The following is a 22083-nucleotide window of genomic DNA, read 5'->3' on the forward strand; positions in this document are numbered from 1 at the left end:
AGCTATATCTTTATAGCTATATGCACTCGTAGTTCCATTATATTTTTTTCAGTTATATACAATATTTAATTAAATTATATTTTAATAATTATATCTTTTTAATAATTATAAAATTATAAATATATTGCATATATATATATAGGTTAAATATTTTTAATATTTAAAAAAAATATTTGTATTATAATAATGTTTGCATATGAATAATATAAAGGAAAAAGAAACAAATATAGAAATATAAATATATTTTAATTTTCTAATTTTTAATAAAAATATAAATGAAACTGTTGATATTATAAAGAAATTACATTTAAAGAATATTTTGTTGTAAACCGCACAAAAAAAATTTGAAATATTTTTAAATAATTTCATCAGTATTTAATTAGACTCAATATAAAATTTTTAAAAAATTTAATTATATATATTAAATGAATCAGTTATGAATAAAGATATTATATTTTTGATTTAACATTTTTTGTGCAATTTGTTTATAAAACAATGTAAAAAGAAGACCAAATGAAAAAAATTTTAATTTCTTTTTCAAAATTTTTTTTTTTAATTTTACACATTGAATTTATTTGTACAATATACTTATAATCATAATCTTATTGATATTTGAAAAAAAAAACAAATATATTACATATTTTAAAAATAATAAATATACTAATAAATTATGCACTTTTATGCAATATGAACATGAAAATATATACAATCTTTGTTGATTTATAAAATGTTTACATTATTTTTTATATTATATAATTTGTGCAAAATAAATATTTGGCATCCAATATATATTTTGTTAGGCTCTATTCTTTAGCATTTTAATGTCAATATCAATATTTTAAATATGTACAGAAATTAGTTACTAAAATTTGCTTATTTTTTCGTTCATTAGTTCAAATGATATACTTATATATGATTATAAAATATGATTGTACAGTAATTTATATTGATAATTATCTTTTGATATATAAGGATAACTTTATAATCCTAAAAATAACAAATTTTTAATTTATATTTTAATTATATAAATAATATAATTGTATTATTTGAACATATTAGAAAAATATAATAATAAACTATCGTGTTTTAATAAGTATATCTACAATATAATTTACTTTTATATTTATAATATTATAATATTTATACTTATATAAATTTATATATAAATCAAAATTCAACATAAAATTTATAACATTTCCATAGCTTAAGCTACAGAACTAAATTTGTATATTTGAAGGTAATCAAGTCGTAAGAATTAATATCCATCATTCAGGCTTCTCTTTCAATACATATTGCATTAGAAACCATAAAAAAAGAAAAGAAAGTGACAGTTCTTACTTATTTTTCAATCACATATTCACATCTATTTCTTTAAAATTTTCAATCAAATTCATACCTAAACTGTACACTATACAAATTGTTCAGTACTGGTTACACTAAGATCAAGTAAACGCCATGCAGCTTTTGAATTAAGTTCTGTAGGATCACGACACAATACCCAAATATAATTAACACGCATTACTTTTTCAGGATCTCCTTCAATAACATTCTTTTTAGCATCTCTCACACACATAATTTGTTGGCACTGAAAGCTAATTATTAAAACTGGTCCTTGTTCCATTACTTTGCCCATTATTAAATCTACGTTGTTAATATCTGAAATTAAATGTTTTATTCTATGTGAAATAATTATATGAAGTAAAATATTTATATGAAACATAAAATATACCTAAAATTTTATTATCTAATTGATATCCCAATTTTTCTACTTGTATTAATGGTTGTGCTATTAATTTATATGGAGCTTCATGACACCAGTCTTTTAAAATTTCAAGATTTCCTCTAACCATAGCTTCTAGAATATTTGGAATAATATCCGTTTCACAATATTTTAAAAATTGTATTCTATCAAAGTTAGGATCTAGTTTACAAATTTCTGTTAGTGTTTCTGATAAATCTGTCTTTTGAAATAGTCCACCGACTATATCTGTAACTTTTTCTGTCAATAATCTGGAGGCACGAATTACAGGATTATCCGATTCTTCGTATTTGATTTTCCATTCTAATACTTTATTCACATATGGATTTTTATCCTTGAAAAAATATAATTATTATAAATATCAACAATTCTATAAATTTAATTTAAATTAAATGACATACCTTAAAATTCTGCCATGATTGATAAAATTTAGAATCTTTATGTAATTCAACACCTGTGGCCTCTGCATTTGGTTGAACAATTTTACTATCTACTGATTCTATTACATCTTTTCTTTTTCTTAATTTTTTAGGTGGAACATACACTTTTCCTATAATATTGATTCAAACAAAAATATATTACTGTATTTATATATATATATATGTAAATTCTCTAATTATAATTACCATGCATTCCTTGATGATCTAATTCTTCTCGCACAGCTTCTACAGTTTGTGATATTGTTTGAAATGCACTTGTTTTACCTAAAGCCTGACTTTTTTCAGATATTGTTTCTGCTGCTCCTTTTGCAGATTTTGATATTTCCTCACTTAGCTGACCAGCTTTTTTACCTAATTCAGTTTTACTTGCTTCTTCAAGAACTTCTTGTACCTATACATTTGATTAATATGTATAATACTTTTAAATTTTATTATTATAATAAAATATTTTTTTTCATTTGCACCTTTTCCTTTAAAGATTCTAATTTCTCTTTCAGAGCCTCTGATCCTTTAGTAGCTTCAGATTCAACTGCTTGAAATTTTTGTCTGGCAGATCTCAATGCTTCTGATTGTTCCAATTTCTCTGCTTCTTCTCTAAACTTTTTCAAAGATTCTTTCATCTCTTTATTCTTTTGCATTTCTTGTTTGATATTCTCAAGAAATTGAGAGAAAAAACTGGGTCTCCTTGCTGGGTTTGAATAGAATCTGATCTAAAGAGATAGAATATAATTAATCAAATTAATAAATTTTTTTTAAAAACATTTTGATAAGAAACTCACTGATAAACTTTGTATATTTGTGATTTGAGATAATTGTGATCGTAGCAAAACATTGTAAATACATATTGTTGAGCCATCTCTGGGAAGTTTTTTTTTAGATCGAGTAGATCTTGATATACCTATAAGGCTGGCTCTACAGATAGAAAAGTTCTGAAACTAAAAACAAAAAAATAAATATTTTAAATATATGTAAGAGATAAATTTTTATATAGAAAAAACATTTTGTGATAATTTTACAAATATAAAAATTTTACAAATATAATAATTTATTTTACAAATATATATTCATAAAAAAGTTCATAATTCATAAACAATATCTAATTGCATAATAATTATTATCGTACAATAATTATATTTTTATATATTTTATATTATTTTATACAAATTCTATTTTTTCATATGTAATTAATTAATTCATTGCTATTTTTTTTATGAAGTTCGAAACATCTATCGATAGGTTAATTCTGAGAAATTGAAATTTTATGATGCAATTAGACGAAAAGTATGAAAGTTACTCGAAATAACATAACCTATATGTGATAAAAAAATGCAATCAATTTATAAATAAAATATTTATGAACTCATATTAATATGGAAGAAAAAGAACATATAAATTTATTTCATGATTTCATATAAATAAAATATAGAGGTTCAGTTAGCAATTATAATTATTTACCATTTTACGAACGATTTATCTGCAACATCAAAAATCTTCATAAAATATGTTGCGGCTAATGGGAAGGACATCTATCAACAAAAATTAAAACAAATCATAAACATATCTATGATCTCTTCTTACTCGATAATCTTAAAAGGTCGAGCGCCATTTCGTTCTATTAATACGAAATATTAATACGAATATTAACATGAAATAAAAAATGAGACATAAAATTTAATGGATCTGTAAAGATTTTTGATTATACAATATTTGATGGAACTTTGTATTCTTTTTTTTGAAATATTGATTGCAAATAATCAAAGTGCTTGATATACATTCTGTTGATTTTGAATTCAAGAATTACATTCAATTTAATTATAAAAAAATAATAAAATCAATTTTATTGATTACATTTATTATTAAAATCAATAATTTTTTTGATACATTCCTTTATAAATATTGTAGTGTTTGTATTATAGATCACATTTATAGATATTAAAACTATCATTTAAAACCATGAATAAACATATTGAATAACTATAGAAAAGAAGAAAAAGAAATAGTAACATAGATAAAATAAAAATATTAAAATCAACATTATCTTCAAAAAACCACAAATAAAATACAAAAAGAATAAAAATAAAATAAGAATTAATCATTAAGGGTATCTTTCGAATACAAGACATTTTTTCAAAGATAGGTAAATTAGAATAAGAAACTAGAGCCATCTTTCTAATAGTATTAAAAAAATATATTATTCAAGATTTGGCGCTGACGGTCAATTCTTACTTTATTTATATTCTTATTTTAAGTATCGATATATTAAATATTATGTTTATTTCTATTTCATAGTATTGATAATGATATAGATATTTCATTATCTATTTGTACATTTCAAATAAAAATATATTAATTTATAATTTATGAAATAATATTATTTGTTACTTAGATTCAATATATCTTTAAGATTTTTTAAGATTTTTTAAGATTTACATTAATATTTTCATATTAATTAAAAATGTATAATAATATAAATGAAATAATTAAAGATAAATTTATATAAATGAAATATAAATGAAGAATAAACATATTAAATTCTTTTTTTTTCATTAATTTAATTATAATTACATACAATATATATTTAAAATATTTATATATATTTTATCTTTATTATTTAAATATATTTAAAATAAAAATATTAAATATACAAAATTTCTTTAATAATTCATTAACTGTTTCCTTTTAATCCTGGTATTCTATATAAAAACTCTCCATCATCGTCATAATAACAATCTTTTATTCTATATGTCATACCTTGTTTATAAACATTTTGAGGAATTTTTATATGTTTTGAATATTCAAAATTTGTATCCATAAATGAATTTCGTTCTTTTATATATGTATCTAAACTTATGTCATTTAGTTTAGTTGCTAATTTAATTTCATTTTTTTTAATTTTCTTAATATTTTGAATACTATCTTTATCAGATAGAGTCTTTGTTATACTAATGCTTTTTTTTTCAATAGCATCTTTTTTAATATTGTTCATTATATTAAAACTTGTATCTTCTGAATTTTTAGATTCTACATATTTTTTATAAATATTCATAAGTGCTATTTTTTCTTCATGAGATATTTCATTCGGATTATTTAATTTGTTTTTCATGAATTCTTCAAACAATAATGTTTTCTCTTTTGTATTATACTTTTCTGTCTTATATATATTAATAGAATTATTTGTTTCCTTGAATAATTTTATATCTTTCTTCTCTGTTATATTAAAGTTCTTTGTATCTTTATTTATATTATTCTCTGATGAAATCAATAATTTATTTTCTATGATTGATTCTTTATCAGTAGAGTTTTTTATGATATTAGAAAAAAATGAACTTTTGGGTTTTGGAAGTTTTATTTCTGGAGGTATAAAATTTTTCATTAAAGTTTCCTTATCACATAATTGAATTTTTCTATCTTTAAATTTCATTAAATGTTGTTTTAAGGTATCGTTTACTACCAATTTTCCAGTTTTTAATTGTTTCCAATTTTCTATAACCTTATTATCATATTGTAGAATTCTTTCTACTGATTTTGGTATCCATTTTATTTTCAAGATTTTTTTTATGGTATTAGGTAAAGCTGGAAAACTTTCACTAAGTTTTTCAGGTGTCCATTCTTCAGGATTATTCTCATGCAGTTTTTTTATTTGATCCTTTTCAACAAATGTAAGAAAATTTGGTTCTCTTTCTTTAAAAACTTTATTTTTAATAATACGACGTTTTAATTGTTCTTGGATTCTCTTATTTTCTCTAAAAATTATATTAAAAATTTATTTTAAAAAATTGATAATATATAAAATAAAATTCAATGTTACTTTATATGTACCTGATTTTATTTTTATAAGATGTATCTACTGTCATAAAATCAGAATCGTATATTTCACTGTCTTCTTGATCCATTTCTTCAAAATTATTGTCAAATTCGTTCATTTTCGATATTTTTAATTTTCTACGTATACCAACAGATTCACATTTAGATTTAGTGAAATATGTTCTTAATAGCTTAAACATTATTATTTTAATATTATTCATTTTAAATCTTAGTCTTTTCTTAATAATTTATTTAATTTATTATTTATTTAATTTAATAATTTAATTATTCATACAATAAATATATTTTTTAACTTGATCCTAAATAACATTACACATCCATGTTGTGATTCATAATTCAATATTGAAAAAAAATTTTTTGAATATAAATCTAATTGGTTATTTCTAATAGATCTAATACAATCATAAAATAGGAATGCTCGTTGACTAGAAAGCTCTAATATATCAAGTATATATTTGCAATGTTGCATGACAATGAAATAATTAATTTTCTTGCCTTTATTTGTCTTGCTTCTATTAATTTTCTTTCCAATAGCATTTTATATTTATATTTAAATTTATAGATAAAAAAAATATATAAATAGATAAAAATATAAGTTATTTTAAATACAATTTGTATATAAAAGTATTTATAATTATATATGATATAAAATTTAAATAAATATTATTATCAAATATTATTATACTTTTGAATCTTAAATATAAAAAAACATTTATTTATTTTTTTTTATAATTATAATGTAATTAAAATAATTGAATTTTATTATAATATATAATATGTGTATATTTAGTAAAATATAATTAAACTAAATATTTATTTAAATATTTAAAATATAATATTAATAATAATTTTAATTCCAATATAAGATTTTAGATAGCGCTGTGACTTATTAAAAATCATGTTAGTTTCCATTCCGTTTATATCATATATTATGGTAGAAACGAATCTGAAATGAGACAAAGTTGGTCGTTGATTATGGTTGTTGATCTGAGACGAGCTAAATTATCTGAAAGCATCGTATGTAAAGTTGAAAAATATTTTCAACTACAAGGTAAAATAATATTTTTTAAATTATTCTATATTTAAAATTTTTAATATTTTTTTATTTCATATTTAATTTTAAAACTTACTTATATGTATATAAAATTTTCTCATGTTCATTTTTACATTTTAATATCACATGTAGTAAATAATTTTTATTATTATTTTTGAATATTTTTATTGAAAATTATTAAATTATTTAATTTATTTAAATTTAAAACATTTTATTTAATAAAACTAAAAAAAAGATCGAAATATATATTTTTTTATGTGAAATTATTATTTGTAAATATATTTGATTATATTATTCATATATTCTGTATTAATAAATATCGATTTAAAAAAATTCTTTATTTAATACATAAAATCTTATAAGTCAATTAAATTATTTTATTTCTAATATTAATTACAGAATGGATGTAGAACTTTTATACTAATGAAAAGTAATAAATTTTTCCATCTTGTGATTAATTGAAAAAAAAATATACATAAAAAAATGTATCTATACAACTTGACTCTTCAGCGTGCTACAGGTATTACCCATGCAGTGCATGGAAATTTTTCTGGTAGTAAAATGCAAGAGATTTTAGTTTCACGTGGCAAATCTTTAGAATTATTAAGACCAGATCCAAATACTGGTAAAGTTCATACTCTTTTAACTGTTGAAGTATTTGGAATCATAAGGTCTTTAATGGCCTTTAGATTAACTGGTGGTACAAAAGATTACATTGTTGTTGGATCAGATTCTGGACGCATTGTAATTTTAGAATATATTCCTGCTAAAAATGTTTTTGAGAAAGTACATCAAGAAACATTTGGAAAAAGTGGATGTAGACGCATTGTACCTGGGCAATATTTAGCTATAGATCCTAAAGGAAGAGCTGTAATGATAGGTATTTATATGTTATAAAATATAGTATACATAATTGAGTAAATTATATAAATAATTATTTTTTATATCAAATGATTAGTATTGTCCGTGTTTCAACTGATTAACATTGATTATAATCATTTTTAATGATGATATATTTTATTTGTGAAAATATTTTTAATAATGTAATTCAGTTATTATCCATAAAAAATTTGCATTTTTGTAGGTGCCATTGAGAAACAAAAGCTTGTTTACATTTTAAATAGAGATCCAGAAGCTCGTCTTACAATTTCTTCACCTTTGGAAGCACATAAGAGTAATACATTAGTTTATCATACTGTGGGAGTGGATGTAGGTTTTGAAAATCCTATGTTTGCTTGTCTAGAAATTGATTATGAGGTAATATATTAACTTTTTTAAAAAATATAGTAATATTAAATAATTTCTTAATAAGTTTAATAATAATTATAATTAAATATTAATTATTAATTAAACATTATTTTGAATGAAATGATATTTAATTTATATAATATTTTAGGAAGCTGATAGTGATCCTACAGGAGATGCAGCAGTAAAAACACAACAAACTTTAACTTTATATGAACTTGATCTTGGTTTAAATCATGTTGTACGCAAATATAGTGAACCTTTGGAAGAACATGCAAATTTCCTTGTATCTGTCCCAGGAGGAAATGATGGACCAAGTGGTGTTCTTATTTGTTCTGAAAATTATCTAACATATAAAAATTTAGGAGATCAACATGATATTCGTTGCCCAATTCCGAGGAGACGTAATGATTTAGATGATCCTGAAAGGGGCATGATATTCGTGTGTTCTGCTACTCATAAAACTAAAAGCATGTTTTTCTTTTTGGCTCAAACAGAACAAGGAGACATTTTTAAGATTACACTTGAAACAGATGAAGATATGGTGACTGAAATTAAATTAAAATACTTTGATACGGTACCTGTAGCAGCGAGTATGTGCGTTTTAAAAACAGGTTTTTTGTTCGTAGCTTCGGAATTTGGTAATCAGTAAGTGTATTATTTGAAGAGTCATATTTTTTAATTCAAACATGCTTGTATATTTTTTCATATCTTTTCTAGTTATCTCTATCAAATTGCACATTTAGGAGATGATGATGATGAACCAGAATTTAGTTCTGCCATGCCTCTTGAAGAAGGCGATACGTTCTTTTTTGCACCAAGACCACTTAGAAATTTAGTACTAGTTGACGAAATGGATAGTTTATCACCTATAATGGCGTGTCAGGTGATTTTATAATGATAATATTACTTATATTAAATAAATGTTAATGCACCTTCAAGTAAAAAATTAATACTCTATGTGTTTTTTTTTGTGAGAGGTGCAACAATAAAATATTCTTAGTCGCCTTTAATTTGTTTTTGCAAATTGAAGTTGAACCTAAGAATAACATATACAAAATAAAAAAAGTATAATATTTAGATGCAAAATAAATATAATAAAAAAATAAATATATTCATTGTTGCATTTTATTGTGCTTTTAAAAATGCGAAATTTGAATGATAAAATTAATAATAGAAAACATAAAAATTCGGGAATATGTTATACCTTTATTTGAAATTTTTGTAATAAATAATACTTATATATATGAAGTTTATTATTTTTATATAGGTAGCTGATTTAGCAAATGAAGATACCCCACAATTATATATAACTTGTGGTAGAGGACCACGATCTACATTGCGAGTGTTACGACATGGTTTAGAAGTATCTGAGATGGCTGTTAGTGAACTACCTGGTAATCCAAATGCAGTGTGGACTGTTAAAAGAAGAGTCGATGGTTAGTTTAGAAACATCTTCTGCAATAGTCGTTTGCATGTTTTTTTTTTTCATTATATGCTTAAACAATAATGCAAATAAAATATTTCTAGCTTAGTTTTATTTTTTGCAATGAAAATATCCATTCTTATAGTAATATTTATACTTTGCTTATTTTATCATCTACAGCAAAATCAGTTCTTCGTAAATTTAATTAAAATAAGTTAGGATATTAATTAAATAAAAATTGAATATTTTTAAATATAGATTAATATCAATTTTTAAATAATTATAAAATTTTTCAATTAGAAATTAATACAGTAAAAATCTTGAATTTCACTTAGTGATTAGAAATGATTCAAAAAAATTAAATAGAAAATCTTTTAATTTCTATCACTTACGAGAACAAAAATTATTTGAAGTTAATAATAATAATAAAATATTGCCTATATCATTCATTTTATTTCATCTCATCATACATGCAATATATTATAATTATAAATATTTATGTATCATTATCTCTTCTATTTTTATTATTAATTATTATGAAATTATTGTATTTTATTTATAAATTTATTATTTTTGTTAATAATTTGTTAAATTGTGCTTAATTTTATCATAAAATTAAATAGAATTAAATTTTATCATAGATATTTATAATATATAGCATTTGCTACTATTTACAATTTCAGGTATCCGCAGAGAATTTTAGAATCTATTCTTTGCGGATATGGATATTTCACTGTGGTAATCTAAAATGAATGACATTAAAAAATTGTGGAGATATTTAGAATACGAAATAATTCTACTTGAATGACAAAAAAAAAATAAAAATTTAATAATAAAAATAATTCCATGAATCTTTTTATCTACTGTCCTAAAGAGGAAATTATTTTATTATTTATTCTATTTTAACTCTACAATTTTTCAATAAAAAAATAAAATGCAAAAGAGAATGAAGAAGTTGATTTTGTAAATGATACTAATAAATCTGGTGGCTTGATACACTCTTATCAAACACCAGTTCTCTCTTTCAGGCTACCAGCATGGTATTGGTTGAACTTCAGAACACAGAAAATGACAGAAAGGTAAGGACTGTCAAAATTGCCGGAGATTAAAGAAATTGAATTTACATCCAAAAACCATCTACTCTTTGCATGTAGGATGAGAAAAACAGCGTGTTCAACCGTTTATGAAGAGATGATTTCTATTATTTTATCGAATTTCGTTTTCAAATCTTTATTTTTCTTAGATATTCAGAGTGAGCTTTGTAATTTTGATTGCAGAGGAGTATGATGCTTACATCATAGTGTCCTTCGTGAATGCTACTCTTGTACTTAGTATTGGAGAAACTGTAGAAGAAGTGACTGATTCTGGATTTCTTGGTACCACACCAACTCTAAGCTGTTCTGCTTTAGGTGAAGATGCTTTGGTACAGGTATGTAAAGATAATATAATTCTATTTCGCACTACGGTATCTCCGATTCCTGGTCTACCACGAATCGGTCGCAATAAATAGTGCTAGATTATATAGAGTTTCTTGCATCGTTGAATATTTAGATAATTTCTCTAAATATTTCTGGTAAATTAAACTCGACATAATTCCTATTGTTAAAATATTTTTGTTCTTAATAAATTATTATTTATTAATTTATTATTATAATTTTATTATATTTTATTTAGGTATATCCTGATGGAATACGTCATATTCGAGCAGATAAACGTGTAAATGAATGGAAAGCACCTGGTAAAAAGACTATAGTGAAATGTGCAGTGAATCAACGTCAAGTTGTAATTGCACTCACCGGGGGAGAATTGGTATATTTTGAAATGGATCCCGTATGTGTATTAATTTTTTAATTCATGTTTATTAATATTATATTATTTTTGAATTTTTTTTTTACAATATTAATTATTCTCAGAAAAAGAAAACGTAATATATACAAATAATATATTATTTTTCATTTTAATTAATGAAATATTCATTGTTTGAACTAGATAAAAAATGGAAAAATTTTAAATCCATTTAAGTTTAGTAATCTTTACTATTTTATATTTCTTAGACTGGGCAATTAAATGAATATACAGAACGAAAAAAAATGCCATCAGAAGTAATGTGTATGGCTCTTGGTAATGTAGCAATTGGTGAACAAAGATCATGGTTCTTAGCAGTTGGTCTTCAAGACAATACAGTAAGGATCATTTCTTTAGATCCTTCAGATTGTTTAGCACCTAGAAGTATGCAAGCTCTACCTGCAGCTGCGGAAAGTTTATGTATTGTTGAAATGGGTGCTAAAGATGCAAATAATTCTGAAGAATTATCACTTCAGCAATCCAGTCTTTATTTAAATATAGGTAAACAAAATTAAAAATAATATTATAGTTTTTATTTCTATAATATTTTTCATAATATTCTTCTTAAATATGTACTATTAGGTCTACAAAACGGTGTTTTGTTAAGAACAGTACTAGATCCAATTTCGGGTGATCTCGCTGATACGCGGACGCGATACTTGGGTTCCCGAGCCGTGAAATTATTTAGGATAAAAATGCAGGGAAATCAAGCTGTACTTGCAATGAGCAGCAGATCATGGTTGAGTTATTATTATCAGAATCGTTTTCATTTAACACCACTATCCTATGAAAGTTTAGAATTCGCATCAGGCTTTAGTTCTGAACAATGCCCCGAAGGAATTGTTGCTATTTCGACAAATACACTTAGAATTCTTGCCCTCGAAAAGTTAGGTGCGGTGTTCAATCAAATTAGTTTTCCATTGGAATATACTCCGAGAAAATTCGCAATTCACTCAGACTCTGCACATCTGATAATTATTGAAACGGAACACAATGCATACACAGAAGAAACAAAACAACAGAGAAGATTGCAAATGGCAGAAGAAATGCAAGAAGCTGCGGGAGCAGAAGAGGCTGTAGTAGCAAGAGAATTAGCGGAGGCTTTTTTATCCGAGGAACCCAATGAAGCTGTGTTTGGTGCACCAAGAGCTGGACCAGGCTTATGGGCATCATTAATAAGAATAATCGCTCCCTCAACAGGGCAAACATTTGAAGTTCACCGACTTGAGCAAAATTTAGCTGCTTTATGGTAAAAATATAAATAAAAATTCAAGTATATAAAATGATATATAGAAAAAAATAGTATAGAAAAAAATTATTATTGTTATTATTTTAAATGAATTTATATTACAGTTTAAGCCTTGTAAAATTTGCTAATCAAGGTGATCAACTATTTCTAATAGTTGGTATTGCGAAAGAATTTCAATTAAATCCGAGAGTTAGCAGTGGTGGTTTTCTGTATACGTACAAGTAAGTATAATCTATAATAATAAATATGTTTTAATATATAATTAATATGTTAAAATAAATTAATTAATACATGTAAAAGTAAAATATAAAAATAATTAATAAATATAATAATAATTAAAATATAAAGATATAAAAAAAATGAAAAAAATATTACAAAAATTTTTATGATGAAAAAGAACACAATTACTGCAATGCAATTTGATGAAAAAGTCCTGCAGTTCTGAAATATAAATTCAATATAAAATATATATTAAAAAGAAAAACAAATATTATAGTAAATATTTTTTTCAGAGTTAATAGCGAATGCACTAATCTCGAATTAGTGCACAAAACTACTTTGGATGAAGTACCTTTGGCTATATGTCCATATCAAGGAAGAGTATTAGTTGGTGTTGGTAGAATGTTGCGTTTATATGATATGGGCAAGAAAAAGTTGTTAAGAAAATGTGAAAATAAACATATTCCTAATGCTGTTGTATCTATCAATGCAATTGGACAAAGAATTTATGTGAGTGATGTACAAGAATCTGTGTATGCTGTCAGATATAAACGTCAAGAAAATCAACTTATAGTTTTCGCCGACGATACACACCCGAGATGGATAACTACAACATGCGTGTTAGATTATGATACTGTTGCTACTGCTGATAAGTTTGGAAACATTGCTGTTGTAAGTAATATAATAACATTTACTTCAATAATTAATTAGGAATAAGAGATGATTTAAATAAATATTTAAATTTTGTATTTAAATATTCTTTAATAGATACGTTTAGCAAGTGGAATTAATGATGACGTGGATGAAGATCCAACTGGAAATAAAGCATTATGGGATAGAGGTTTATTAAATGGTGCCAGTCAAAAAGCGGATACAGTTGCTTGTTTTCATGTTGGTGAAACAGTTATGTCTCTACAAAAGGCAACCCTTATTCCTGGTGGTTCTGAAAGTTTAGTATATACGACATTAAGTGGAACAGTTGGTGTTCTTGTTCCTTTTACAAGTCATGAAGATCATGATTTTTTCCAACATTTGGAAATGCATATGCGTTCGGAACATCCCCCACTTTGTGGAAGAGATCATTTATCATTTAGGTCTTATTATTATCCTATAAAAAACGTTATAGATGGAGATCTTTGTGAACAATTTAATTCCATTGAACCAGCAAAACAAAAAAGTATATCGAGTGATCTCGAACGAACAGCTTCTGAAGTATCGAAAAAGCTCGAGGATATTCGTACACGATATGCCTTCTAATTTTTTTTCTTTTTATTATAATTTATTACCGAATTAGTAAGTGTTATATTTAACAAATTTGCATTCCGTTTTTATGAATCCAACATGTTTTTCATAATAATGAAAATACGCGCACTGTTTAATCATTTGTAAAAGAAATTCTATATATATATTATTTTTAATAGGTAGAAAAAAATTAATAAAAATTTTTATGCATAATGTGTAATAAATACGAATAATGTTTTATGTGACAGATATGATAGAAAAATTTTAAAAAAAGCTTTACTTAAATTTAAAAAAAATTTACTTATGGTAAACGAATAGATTTTTAAATTAAATTGAGTATGTAAATTTTTACTTTATATATTTTTCGTTTCATTATAAAATAGTATAGTTGAAAGTTTTAATCTTTTTGATAGGATAAAATTATATATTCAACTATCTCTACAATTCGATATGTATATCAGATGTGTGTGCTACAAGACGAAACTATAAAATAATGATTGCAATGTTGAAAAATACATGTTTTTGCCAACATTTTATATTCTGGAAATATTATTCCTAAGAATTTTTTACATTCTTAATTTTTTTTTTTCTTTTTTTTTAAACTTAGCGAGTTTTAAATTTAGTGAGCAAAAAGACTAAACCGGATACTGATGTGTAACGAAGAAAAAATGTAGAAAACATTTTACTGACCTACTTCAGTATTATATATAGCATTTACATAAATTTAAATATACTGTCTAAACTTAAATTATTCACGTTAAATTATCATTTTTTTATGCATTTAAATTATTTAAATATAATTAAATATTTAGATTAAAATTGAATATTTTATGTAAATATGTGAAAATTTTTTTTATTTACTTTAAAAATAAATTCAATATAAATCGTGTATTTATTTATAAATTTTCAGAAAATAGAACGAAGTTCTTTCACTATTTTCAATTCCAAGTTAAATATATCTATATTTTCTCTGTATTATTATTTTTTTACGAGAAAACTGGGAGCTCATTTCTTTTTTCCACTATTATTTTTTCTTGCATACATTTCTTTTTCGACCTACAATTCGTCATCAATAGCGTTCAATATGTAGTTCGCATTTTTCTCGATAAGCTTTGATGTGCGAAGTTAATCCGTGTGCCGAAGCGTATCGAGGGTAACGCAACGATATTATTCCCATTTAACCTTCAAACTAATAAGTAGGCTATGAAATATGAAGTTTCGTTTAAAAACATACCGTTTAAAAAAAGAGAAAATATATGCAGAAAAATTATGATATTTTCATGTATCATATTAATTCGATAAATAAAGAAAATTCAAATATTAAGTTTTATTATATATATTTATTAATATATTGATCACTTATCATTTTTATTTATATCCTTTTTTTCTTAAATTTTCAGACTTTCAAAATTTTATTCCACATATCTCAATGAAGTAATACTTAAAACAATAATTTATATATTTTTATTAGTTATTAGTTATTTTAGAAAGAATTTTCTTAAATAGATTCGAGATCATCATTAAACAAATATTTTTGCCATACATCCAGGTGCCAATATTGATAATTACGTCACTGCAGTATGTAGCGAGTTTTAGGGCGTCGAAACGGAGAGGAAAGGACCGAACGGCGATCGATGCATTGAGGCGCCAGGCCCATGAGCTCAGCCCCGTTTCGTTTCATCACCCTCACCCCGGTATAGCTTGCAGCGAGGCTGCCCTCCGGGCTTTCCTCTACTGTGCAGTTGCGCATCAACCTTTTCACAGTGTAGATCTGCATTCGGTCACTGGACTTTTCGTTTGGTACAAACGTTGTTTCCTTTTTGCTCATTTTTTGTTTGTGACATATTATACAATTCGTTGTATATATTTTGAAAAAAGAATCATGTTACATTTTATTTTTTTATATGGAATTCTCGATTTGATATATTATTTGTAGTGATATCAATTAATAGTGTCATAAATATGTCGGTTATCATTATCGTCGAGATTTGTAATTTCGACATGCTTGAATCATTTTTCGAGCACACAATCCGTTAAATATAAAACAATTCAGTGTCATCGATTCAGACTTACTATTGTGATGTTCGTTTCACTGACAGACGATTATGGTAAATAAATTCATATATTATTACAAAGATTAGAAAAAAACATTTTGAAAAATACATTCTTTGTGTATGTTGAAAAATTTAACATCGATTCGAAATAAATCTATATTTTCTTAGTCTTATCCAATAATTATAATTTTTTTACATGAATAAATTATTTATAAATGATTAGTAGATTTTTATATTATTTTTATATCGTTTATATTAAATTTCTTTTATTTTTTCTTTATTAATTTTGCTGCAGATTTACTTAATTTTTGCAATATAAAATGACTAGATATATTTTATTAAGTTACATCTTGTAGAATGATTCCTGCAGATAAATACGGAAGTCAAATGAATATCAAAGATTTGAAATCTCTTTAAAACATGAGATTTAGTACGATATATTCCAATGAATTTTTATATGATATACATGTATATCGTACAAGAAAAGAACAAAGAATTTATCTTCATTTGTTTAATATATATGTATTATAAGTAATAAATATTTAAATTAAGACTGTATAAAATCATAAAATTATAAAAATGACTATGTTAGAAATGAAAAACTTTCACCGCGCGCGTGCGTATGAAGTGTTTTTTATTGTGTAAATATACAAAGGATAAGAGGGATAACCAAGTACTATCTCGAGAATTGAAACGCATTGTTTGCCGGTACACTTTGGGCCTTTATGCAATGTAGTCCAAGTATTTGATTTAACTTGTTCACCTACTTCGGTAAATGGCTCTTTTCCCCTTTTTACAAGACACTATCATGTGATAGAATTTCTCGTTAACACTTTATAAAGTAGGTTAAACATAGATATGAAAAAATAGAAAATTAATAATTCATATAACTAATATATTATATATGATAATAAAAAATAAAAAAAACAATATTTTAATTATTTATTTTATATGTTTAATATTGTAAAATAAATAATTTTAACAGAATAGGGAGAAGAAAAATTTTTTGTAGAAAGAAAAAAATTTCAAAAAGTTAAAGGCTTACAAATAAAAAAATAATTTCCTTTACATTATAAAGAATCATCAATCTTTGTTTACAGGAGATAGCTGATGCTGGTGGTGGTTATAAACGATTTCGTATAACTATTCTAGTTCTGTATATATTTCTATTTGGATGGATAGACCGCGTGACAGCTGGCGATTGTGGTCTGGCCGAATTAACTTGCCGGGATGGGCATTGTGTACCTATTGACGCGTATTGCAATGGACGAGATGATTGCGGAGATAATAGTGACGAACCAGCAATGTGTACACCTTGTAACCGTACGTATCACGGACATGAAGGACGTACATACAAATTGGATCTTCCGAGACCTGCCGAGGAACGTCTGCCATTCCTTTGTCATTTAACATTTACTGCTGCTGGTCAGGGATACGGTGAATTAGTACAACTTTTGTGGGATGCTTTCAGCGTAGGCAGAATAGATCCGAACACTGATAGTTTTATCACAAATTGCCCAGAAGGATCGTTGCAATTGGCAGAATTGGGTAGACATTTTACTGGTGGCTCTTGGTGTGGAGTGGGAGAAGGAAAAGCTTCTTACTATAGCGAAACCAGTACCGTCACGGCATCCATACGATTGTTTCATGCACCTTCCACTGTACCATTTGAGTTTCGTTTAAGATATAGATTTGTGTCACGAAATGAAGCTGTTGCTAGATTAGGCAAGCCCGAACTTCCAATTGAAAGAGGTTCTCCGGTGCCTGGTACTTACTGCTCTAGGAACTTTTATGAATGCCACTTAAAACAATGTAGACTGCAAAGTCCAAATTATCCTGGGGAATATCCAAGAAATGCAAGCTGCTCGATAACTATAAGACAGAAAGAGGTGCCTACTTGTAAGCATGCTATGATTTCAGTGAGATCGACACCGACTGGTCCAGTTGGAATAACCACAGCTAATAGTACTTTAAGCGTATGGCAAGATTGCCCTTTGGAAAAAGATCATCTTATCTTTCGTGATGGTGTCAGACCGGAAGATGCGATTTTATTGATTTATTGTGGAGGACCTTTACCAAGGATCACTGCCAGAGGTCCAACAATGCAAGTGGAATTTCGAAGTTCTCCAATAGCCATTCCTCTTGGCGCGTCTGCTTTAAGACTTGAACTAGAAATTCAAGTGATTTATGTTGACTCTGATGGGCTTGATTATGCGAAAGGCCCACAGGGTTGCCATTTTTTTGTAAATGGTACTAATAAAAGAAGCGGTATATTAAGAGCACCACTTCATGCACTGCCACCAAATTCCAGTTGTACTTGGAATATTAAAGGATCTGTCGGAGACAGAGTATGGATTTATTTTTCTTCATACTCGCAACGAGATTTAACAGGTAGTGTCGAGAACAATGCCAGTTCTCAATCTGACGTATCTTGTGCGATAAAATTGATATTCTGGGATGGTACTTCAACTACTGGACTTCCAATGGCTACTCTTTGCGACGACACACCTAAGTTATGTGCACACGCAGCTTTGAGAAATGTCACTAGAAGTACGAGACCGTGCACACAAGATGAAAGTTATATTACAGTTGCGCCATCTTTAACGTTACGTATGGAAACATTGTTGGGTACTGCACTTCATACGGTTAACTTTAATGTAAGCTAATAATATTATAATAATATTATAATGATATTATAATCTTATTTTTTTATCGAAATGTTATTATTATTAAAATATTAAAATATTATGATATTGTATAGGCACAATACGAATTTATCTCTACCATTCAAGTTGGTGAACCCTGGGGAGATGGAGTTTGCAGTAGAGTTTGGCGAAAAGTTCGAAGCGGTGATGTGATATCCCCCCGTGACGTTCGTCTCTTTGGAAGGGGAGGATCTTCAAAATTAGATTGCAGATATCGTATAGAAGCTGGTGCTGATGAAAGGGTGCGATTGACCTTGCACAATGTCAGTTTAGGCGAATCCACCACATGTACAAGTGAACCAGATCCTCATACTGGCCGACCACGTTGTGTTCAGGAAATGGGTTCTAGAGAAGCTCGTTTAGTTTTATACGAAGCCCCATGGCGAGATGTAAAGCTTCCAAGAGCTTGTTTATGTGATAATACATCGCATCTTCCATTGACGCACATTTCTTCGAGCAGAGCTTTGGAGATCACGTTTTTGATTGATCAACAAGCTCCGCATGAAGACTTCGAAACTCTCTTTTTTTACGCCAGCTTCGAACTTGTCCGATCACCCGAATGTCCGAGAAAGCAAAGGGTACGCGGAGAAGGTGATTATTATTACTATTAAATTTTTAATATTTTTACAAATTCTTATATATAAGAAATCATTTTTACAGGCGGTGAATTACGATTTGTGACTCCACCATTATCGAGACCAGATATTTATTGCGATGGATTACCATGGTTGGTAGAAGCGCGCGAAAATAGATCCCTTTTCGTTTTAACTTGGGGCTGGTTCCTTCCTCTCGAACCATCACCGATATCGGAAATGAGCGAACAAACTAAATGCCCGACTACCAATAGAATTCTTCTTTATTCTGGTTGGCCACCGAAACTGTTAAAAGTAGTGTGTCCTGCAGAACCAGGCGCGAGAGAGTTTACAGTTCATGTTTTCTCCGAGGAATGGTTAGGAGGTACTGGGGAAGGTAAATGGCCAGGTCCGCCACGACCTCCTGCTTTTTTGCTCGACTTCGTTGCAAGAGAATCCGGTCAGGCTGCAGCCTCCTGGCTCGAAATTTCAAAAAGTAGAGCTGCATTGCGTAGGCAGTTACGATTACCTGAAAGAGGAATAGAGAACGAGACATCAACTCATGGTGACTGCCCTCATAAATGTCCTGAATTAAGCGCTTGCATCGCGGCAAGCCTTTGGTGTGATGGAAGACCTCATTGTCCATCTGGACATGACGAAGCGAATTGTGGTAATGGTGCGAAATTGCTTGGACTACTTCCTTCAGAAATGTGGCTCGTATTAGCTGGTGTCGCTGGAATTATCGCTGCCTTTGCGTGCTTCTTTATTATACTGATTAGCAGGTATGTTCACAAAAGATATTGTGCGTTACAAATTGATTATTTCTTTTTTTTTTATATATATATAATTAATTTTACTGTAGGTCAAGAGCACGTACAAAAAGACTTCATTATAAGGGTACAAAAAAAAGCAATAGACCGAGACGAGCCCCAACAGAGGAAACATTACTTGGAGCAGCATCCTGACAACAACAACCCGGTTTCGTGGAATATATCCACGTGGACCGGGAAACAACCGTTTAGCAATATTTCTCTGCGCTTTACCGTCCACTAACTTAACACTATCCCCAAACATTAAATTCAAGTTCAAGTATTTTTCTTCCTAGCATTTATCTTCATGCGTATATTATTGCGTTATTTAATTTTTTATATATATATTTTAAAATCTTCCAGTTGTTTTTAATTATAATTGTTATATACTTGTTGATTTATTCGTTTTATATATGATTATACATACGTGACATATATTTTATCAGGATATAAATAATGCAATAGAGAGGGACACAAAACATAATCATATACTGTTTTTTTCATAAACTTTTGAATAATATTATAAACATCATTTTGTTATACAGGCAGTTAGAGTGATAGCAATATCAATATTCTTATTCATGCAATATGAGTGTATGATAGAAAAAAGTGAATAATAATACTCATTATTGCAGAAACTGCATTATGAAAACTCGATTTCCGAAATATATGAAAAAGTATAGCAAAGTATACTTACATATAACTCGTTACGTTATGACTGTGTAAGTTTATTTAGTAACACGATGTTTTATAAACGCAAGAGATAGTAAATGCAATTAATATAATATACAAGAATAAATCTATAATTTAAAAGATATCACACATATTGCTCAAAAGATATTGTAACTGCCAAAAAAAAAATATTAATTTAATTTTGATTAGCTGGTATAATACATTTTAGTAGCAATAGAAAAAAAAATAATAGAAGAAATATTCTGAATGCAGAAAAATAACTTTTTTATATTTTAATGTAGGAAAACAAGTAAAATTTTTAAAAAATACAAAATTAAAATTGATTACATATTTACTCTTACATCTAACAACAATGCCAAAAATTGATTTTAACACGTTCAGTATCTATATTTTTCTTAAGATTTTTAAAGATATTTTTATGACTTTTGCTCTCAAATATTTAATTATATATTTTAAATAAATTATATTGGAAATAAAAAAAGAATTGTAAAAGATAAAAAATGTTATTTATAACTCGAAAGCTTATTAAATTTGCTGGAAAAGCTATCGATGTTATTAATATTAATATATTATTCATACTATTTTTCATTTGGTAAATACAAAAATACTACAAAAATACTATACTTAAGGGAACAATTGTAGATAAAGTTCCAGCGCACAAGAAATTATGAAAACAGAAAGAAAATAAGAAGAAAAAATTAGCTGAGATTTATAGTACAATATTATATAACAGTGTTATTCTAACTTGCTTATGTGATTAATTTTCGATTTTAATACGAGACTTAAAAATTATATTTATCTTTAGTATTTATCTTTTCATTGTCTTATCTTTTATTTCGTATTTATATATATTTATAATTTATATATAGTATTAATTAACTTATAATGATAGAAAAAACTAATAGAATATATTCTTATTAACCAAAAAAAAAAAAAAAAAAAAAAA

At 26.3% G+C, this 22083-nt stretch overlaps 4 protein-coding genes and 1 non-coding gene across 6 annotated transcripts; 3 read left to right on the forward strand and 2 right to left on the reverse strand.

The window, feature by feature from the left end:
- Positions 1-1182: 1182 nt before the first annotated feature.
- On the reverse strand, positions 1183-3805 carry LOC102679300 (mitochondrial import inner membrane translocase subunit TIM44). Its single transcript, XM_006621643.2, has 7 exons — positions 3655-3805; positions 2979-3134; positions 2664-2909; positions 2386-2590; positions 2161-2309; positions 1730-2093; positions 1183-1656 (listed from the first exon to the last, which is right to left on the reverse strand). Exons 1-7 carry the CDS (start codon positions 3655-3657, stop codon positions 1409-1411), a joined length of 1371 nt encoding a protein of 456 aa, XP_006621706.1. The 5' UTR covers positions 3658-3805; the 3' UTR covers positions 1183-1408.
- A 929-nt stretch (positions 3806-4734) lies between these two features.
- On the reverse strand, positions 4735-6280 carry LOC102679426. The gene is made up of 2 exons (XM_006621644.2): positions 6019-6280; positions 4735-5942 (listed from the first exon to the last, which is right to left on the reverse strand). Exons 1-2 carry the CDS (start codon positions 6222-6224, stop codon positions 4865-4867), a joined length of 1284 nt encoding a protein of 427 aa, XP_006621707.1. The 5' UTR covers positions 6225-6280; the 3' UTR covers positions 4735-4864.
- Positions 6281-6921: 641 nt separating this feature from the next.
- On the forward strand, positions 6922-15005 carry LOC102679557 (splicing factor 3B subunit 3). The gene is made up of 13 exons (XM_031513252.1): positions 6922-7075; positions 7478-7958; positions 8163-8335; positions 8475-8971; positions 9044-9209; positions 9594-9762; positions 11027-11178; positions 11424-11579; positions 11804-12095; positions 12177-12843; positions 12948-13064; positions 13356-13734; positions 13831-15005. The coding sequence occupies exons 2-13, from the start codon at positions 7562-7564 to the stop codon at positions 14317-14319; spliced, it is 3654 nt and encodes a 1217-aa protein (XP_031369112.1). The 5' UTR covers positions 6922-7075; positions 7478-7561; the 3' UTR covers positions 14320-15005.
- Positions 9252-9377, forward strand: LOC116186366. Its single transcript, XR_004151347.1, has one exon. It is a non-coding gene; the product is annotated as a small nucleolar RNA SNORA68 (small nucleolar RNA).
- Positions 15006-15817: 812 nt separating the features above from the next.
- Positions 15818-21305, forward strand: LOC102679880. Of its 2 annotated transcripts, none has more exons than XM_031513315.1 (5): positions 15818-16412; positions 17459-19015; positions 19120-19654; positions 19724-20417; positions 20498-21305. In XM_031513315.1, exons 1-5 carry the CDS (start codon positions 16410-16412, stop codon positions 20598-20600), a joined length of 2892 nt encoding a protein of 963 aa, XP_031369175.1. In that variant the 5' UTR covers positions 15818-16409; the 3' UTR covers positions 20601-21305. The 2 variants fall into 2 exon arrangements, with proteins under 2 accessions (XP_031369175.1, XP_031369176.1); XM_031513316.1 differs by lacking the exon at positions 15818-16412 and adding an exon at positions 16940-17129.
- The last annotated feature ends 778 nt before the right edge of the window (positions 21306-22083 follow it).

This window comes from Apis dorsata, unplaced genomic scaffold (assembly GCF_000469605.1).
Source record: "Apis dorsata unplaced genomic scaffold, Apis dorsata 1.3 scaffold_631, whole genome shotgun sequence".
NCBI classification, from domain to species: domain Eukaryota; kingdom Metazoa; phylum Arthropoda; class Insecta; order Hymenoptera; family Apidae; genus Apis; species Apis dorsata.

Coding starts and splice junctions, on each gene's coding strand:
- LOC102679300 (XM_006621643.2), bottom strand. Junction 2,910..2,978: donor CAAATATACAAAGTTTATCA/GTGAGTTTCTTA, acceptor CTATCTCTTTAG/ATCAGATTCTATTCAAACCC. Junction 1,657..1,729: donor ATTAGATAATAAAATTTTAG/GTATATTTTATG, acceptor ATTTAATTTCAG/ATATTAACAACGTAGATTTA.
- LOC102679426 (XM_006621644.2), bottom strand. CDS start 6,224: ATGAATAATATTAAAATAATAATGTTTAAGCTATTAAGAACATATTTC. Junction 5,943..6,018: donor TCTTATAAAAATAAAATCAG/GTACATATAAAG, acceptor TATAATTTTTAG/AGAAAATAAGAGAATCCAAG.
- LOC102679557 (XM_031513252.1), top strand. CDS start 7,562: ATGTATCTATACAACTTGACTCTTCAGCGTGCTACAGGTATTACCCAT. Junction 11,179..11,423: donor GTGAAGATGCTTTGGTACAG/GTATGTAAAGAT, acceptor TATTTTATTTAG/GTATATCCTGATGGAATACG. Junction 13,735..13,830: donor AGTTTGGAAACATTGCTGTT/GTAAGTAATATA, acceptor ATTCTTTAATAG/ATACGTTTAGCAAGTGGAAT.
- LOC102679880 (XM_031513315.1), top strand. Junction 19,016..19,119: donor TTCATACGGTTAACTTTAAT/GTAAGCTAATAA, acceptor GATATTGTATAG/GCACAATACGAATTTATCTC. Junction 20,418..20,497: donor TTTATTATACTGATTAGCAG/GTATGTTCACAA, acceptor ATTTTACTGTAG/GTCAAGAGCACGTACAAAAA.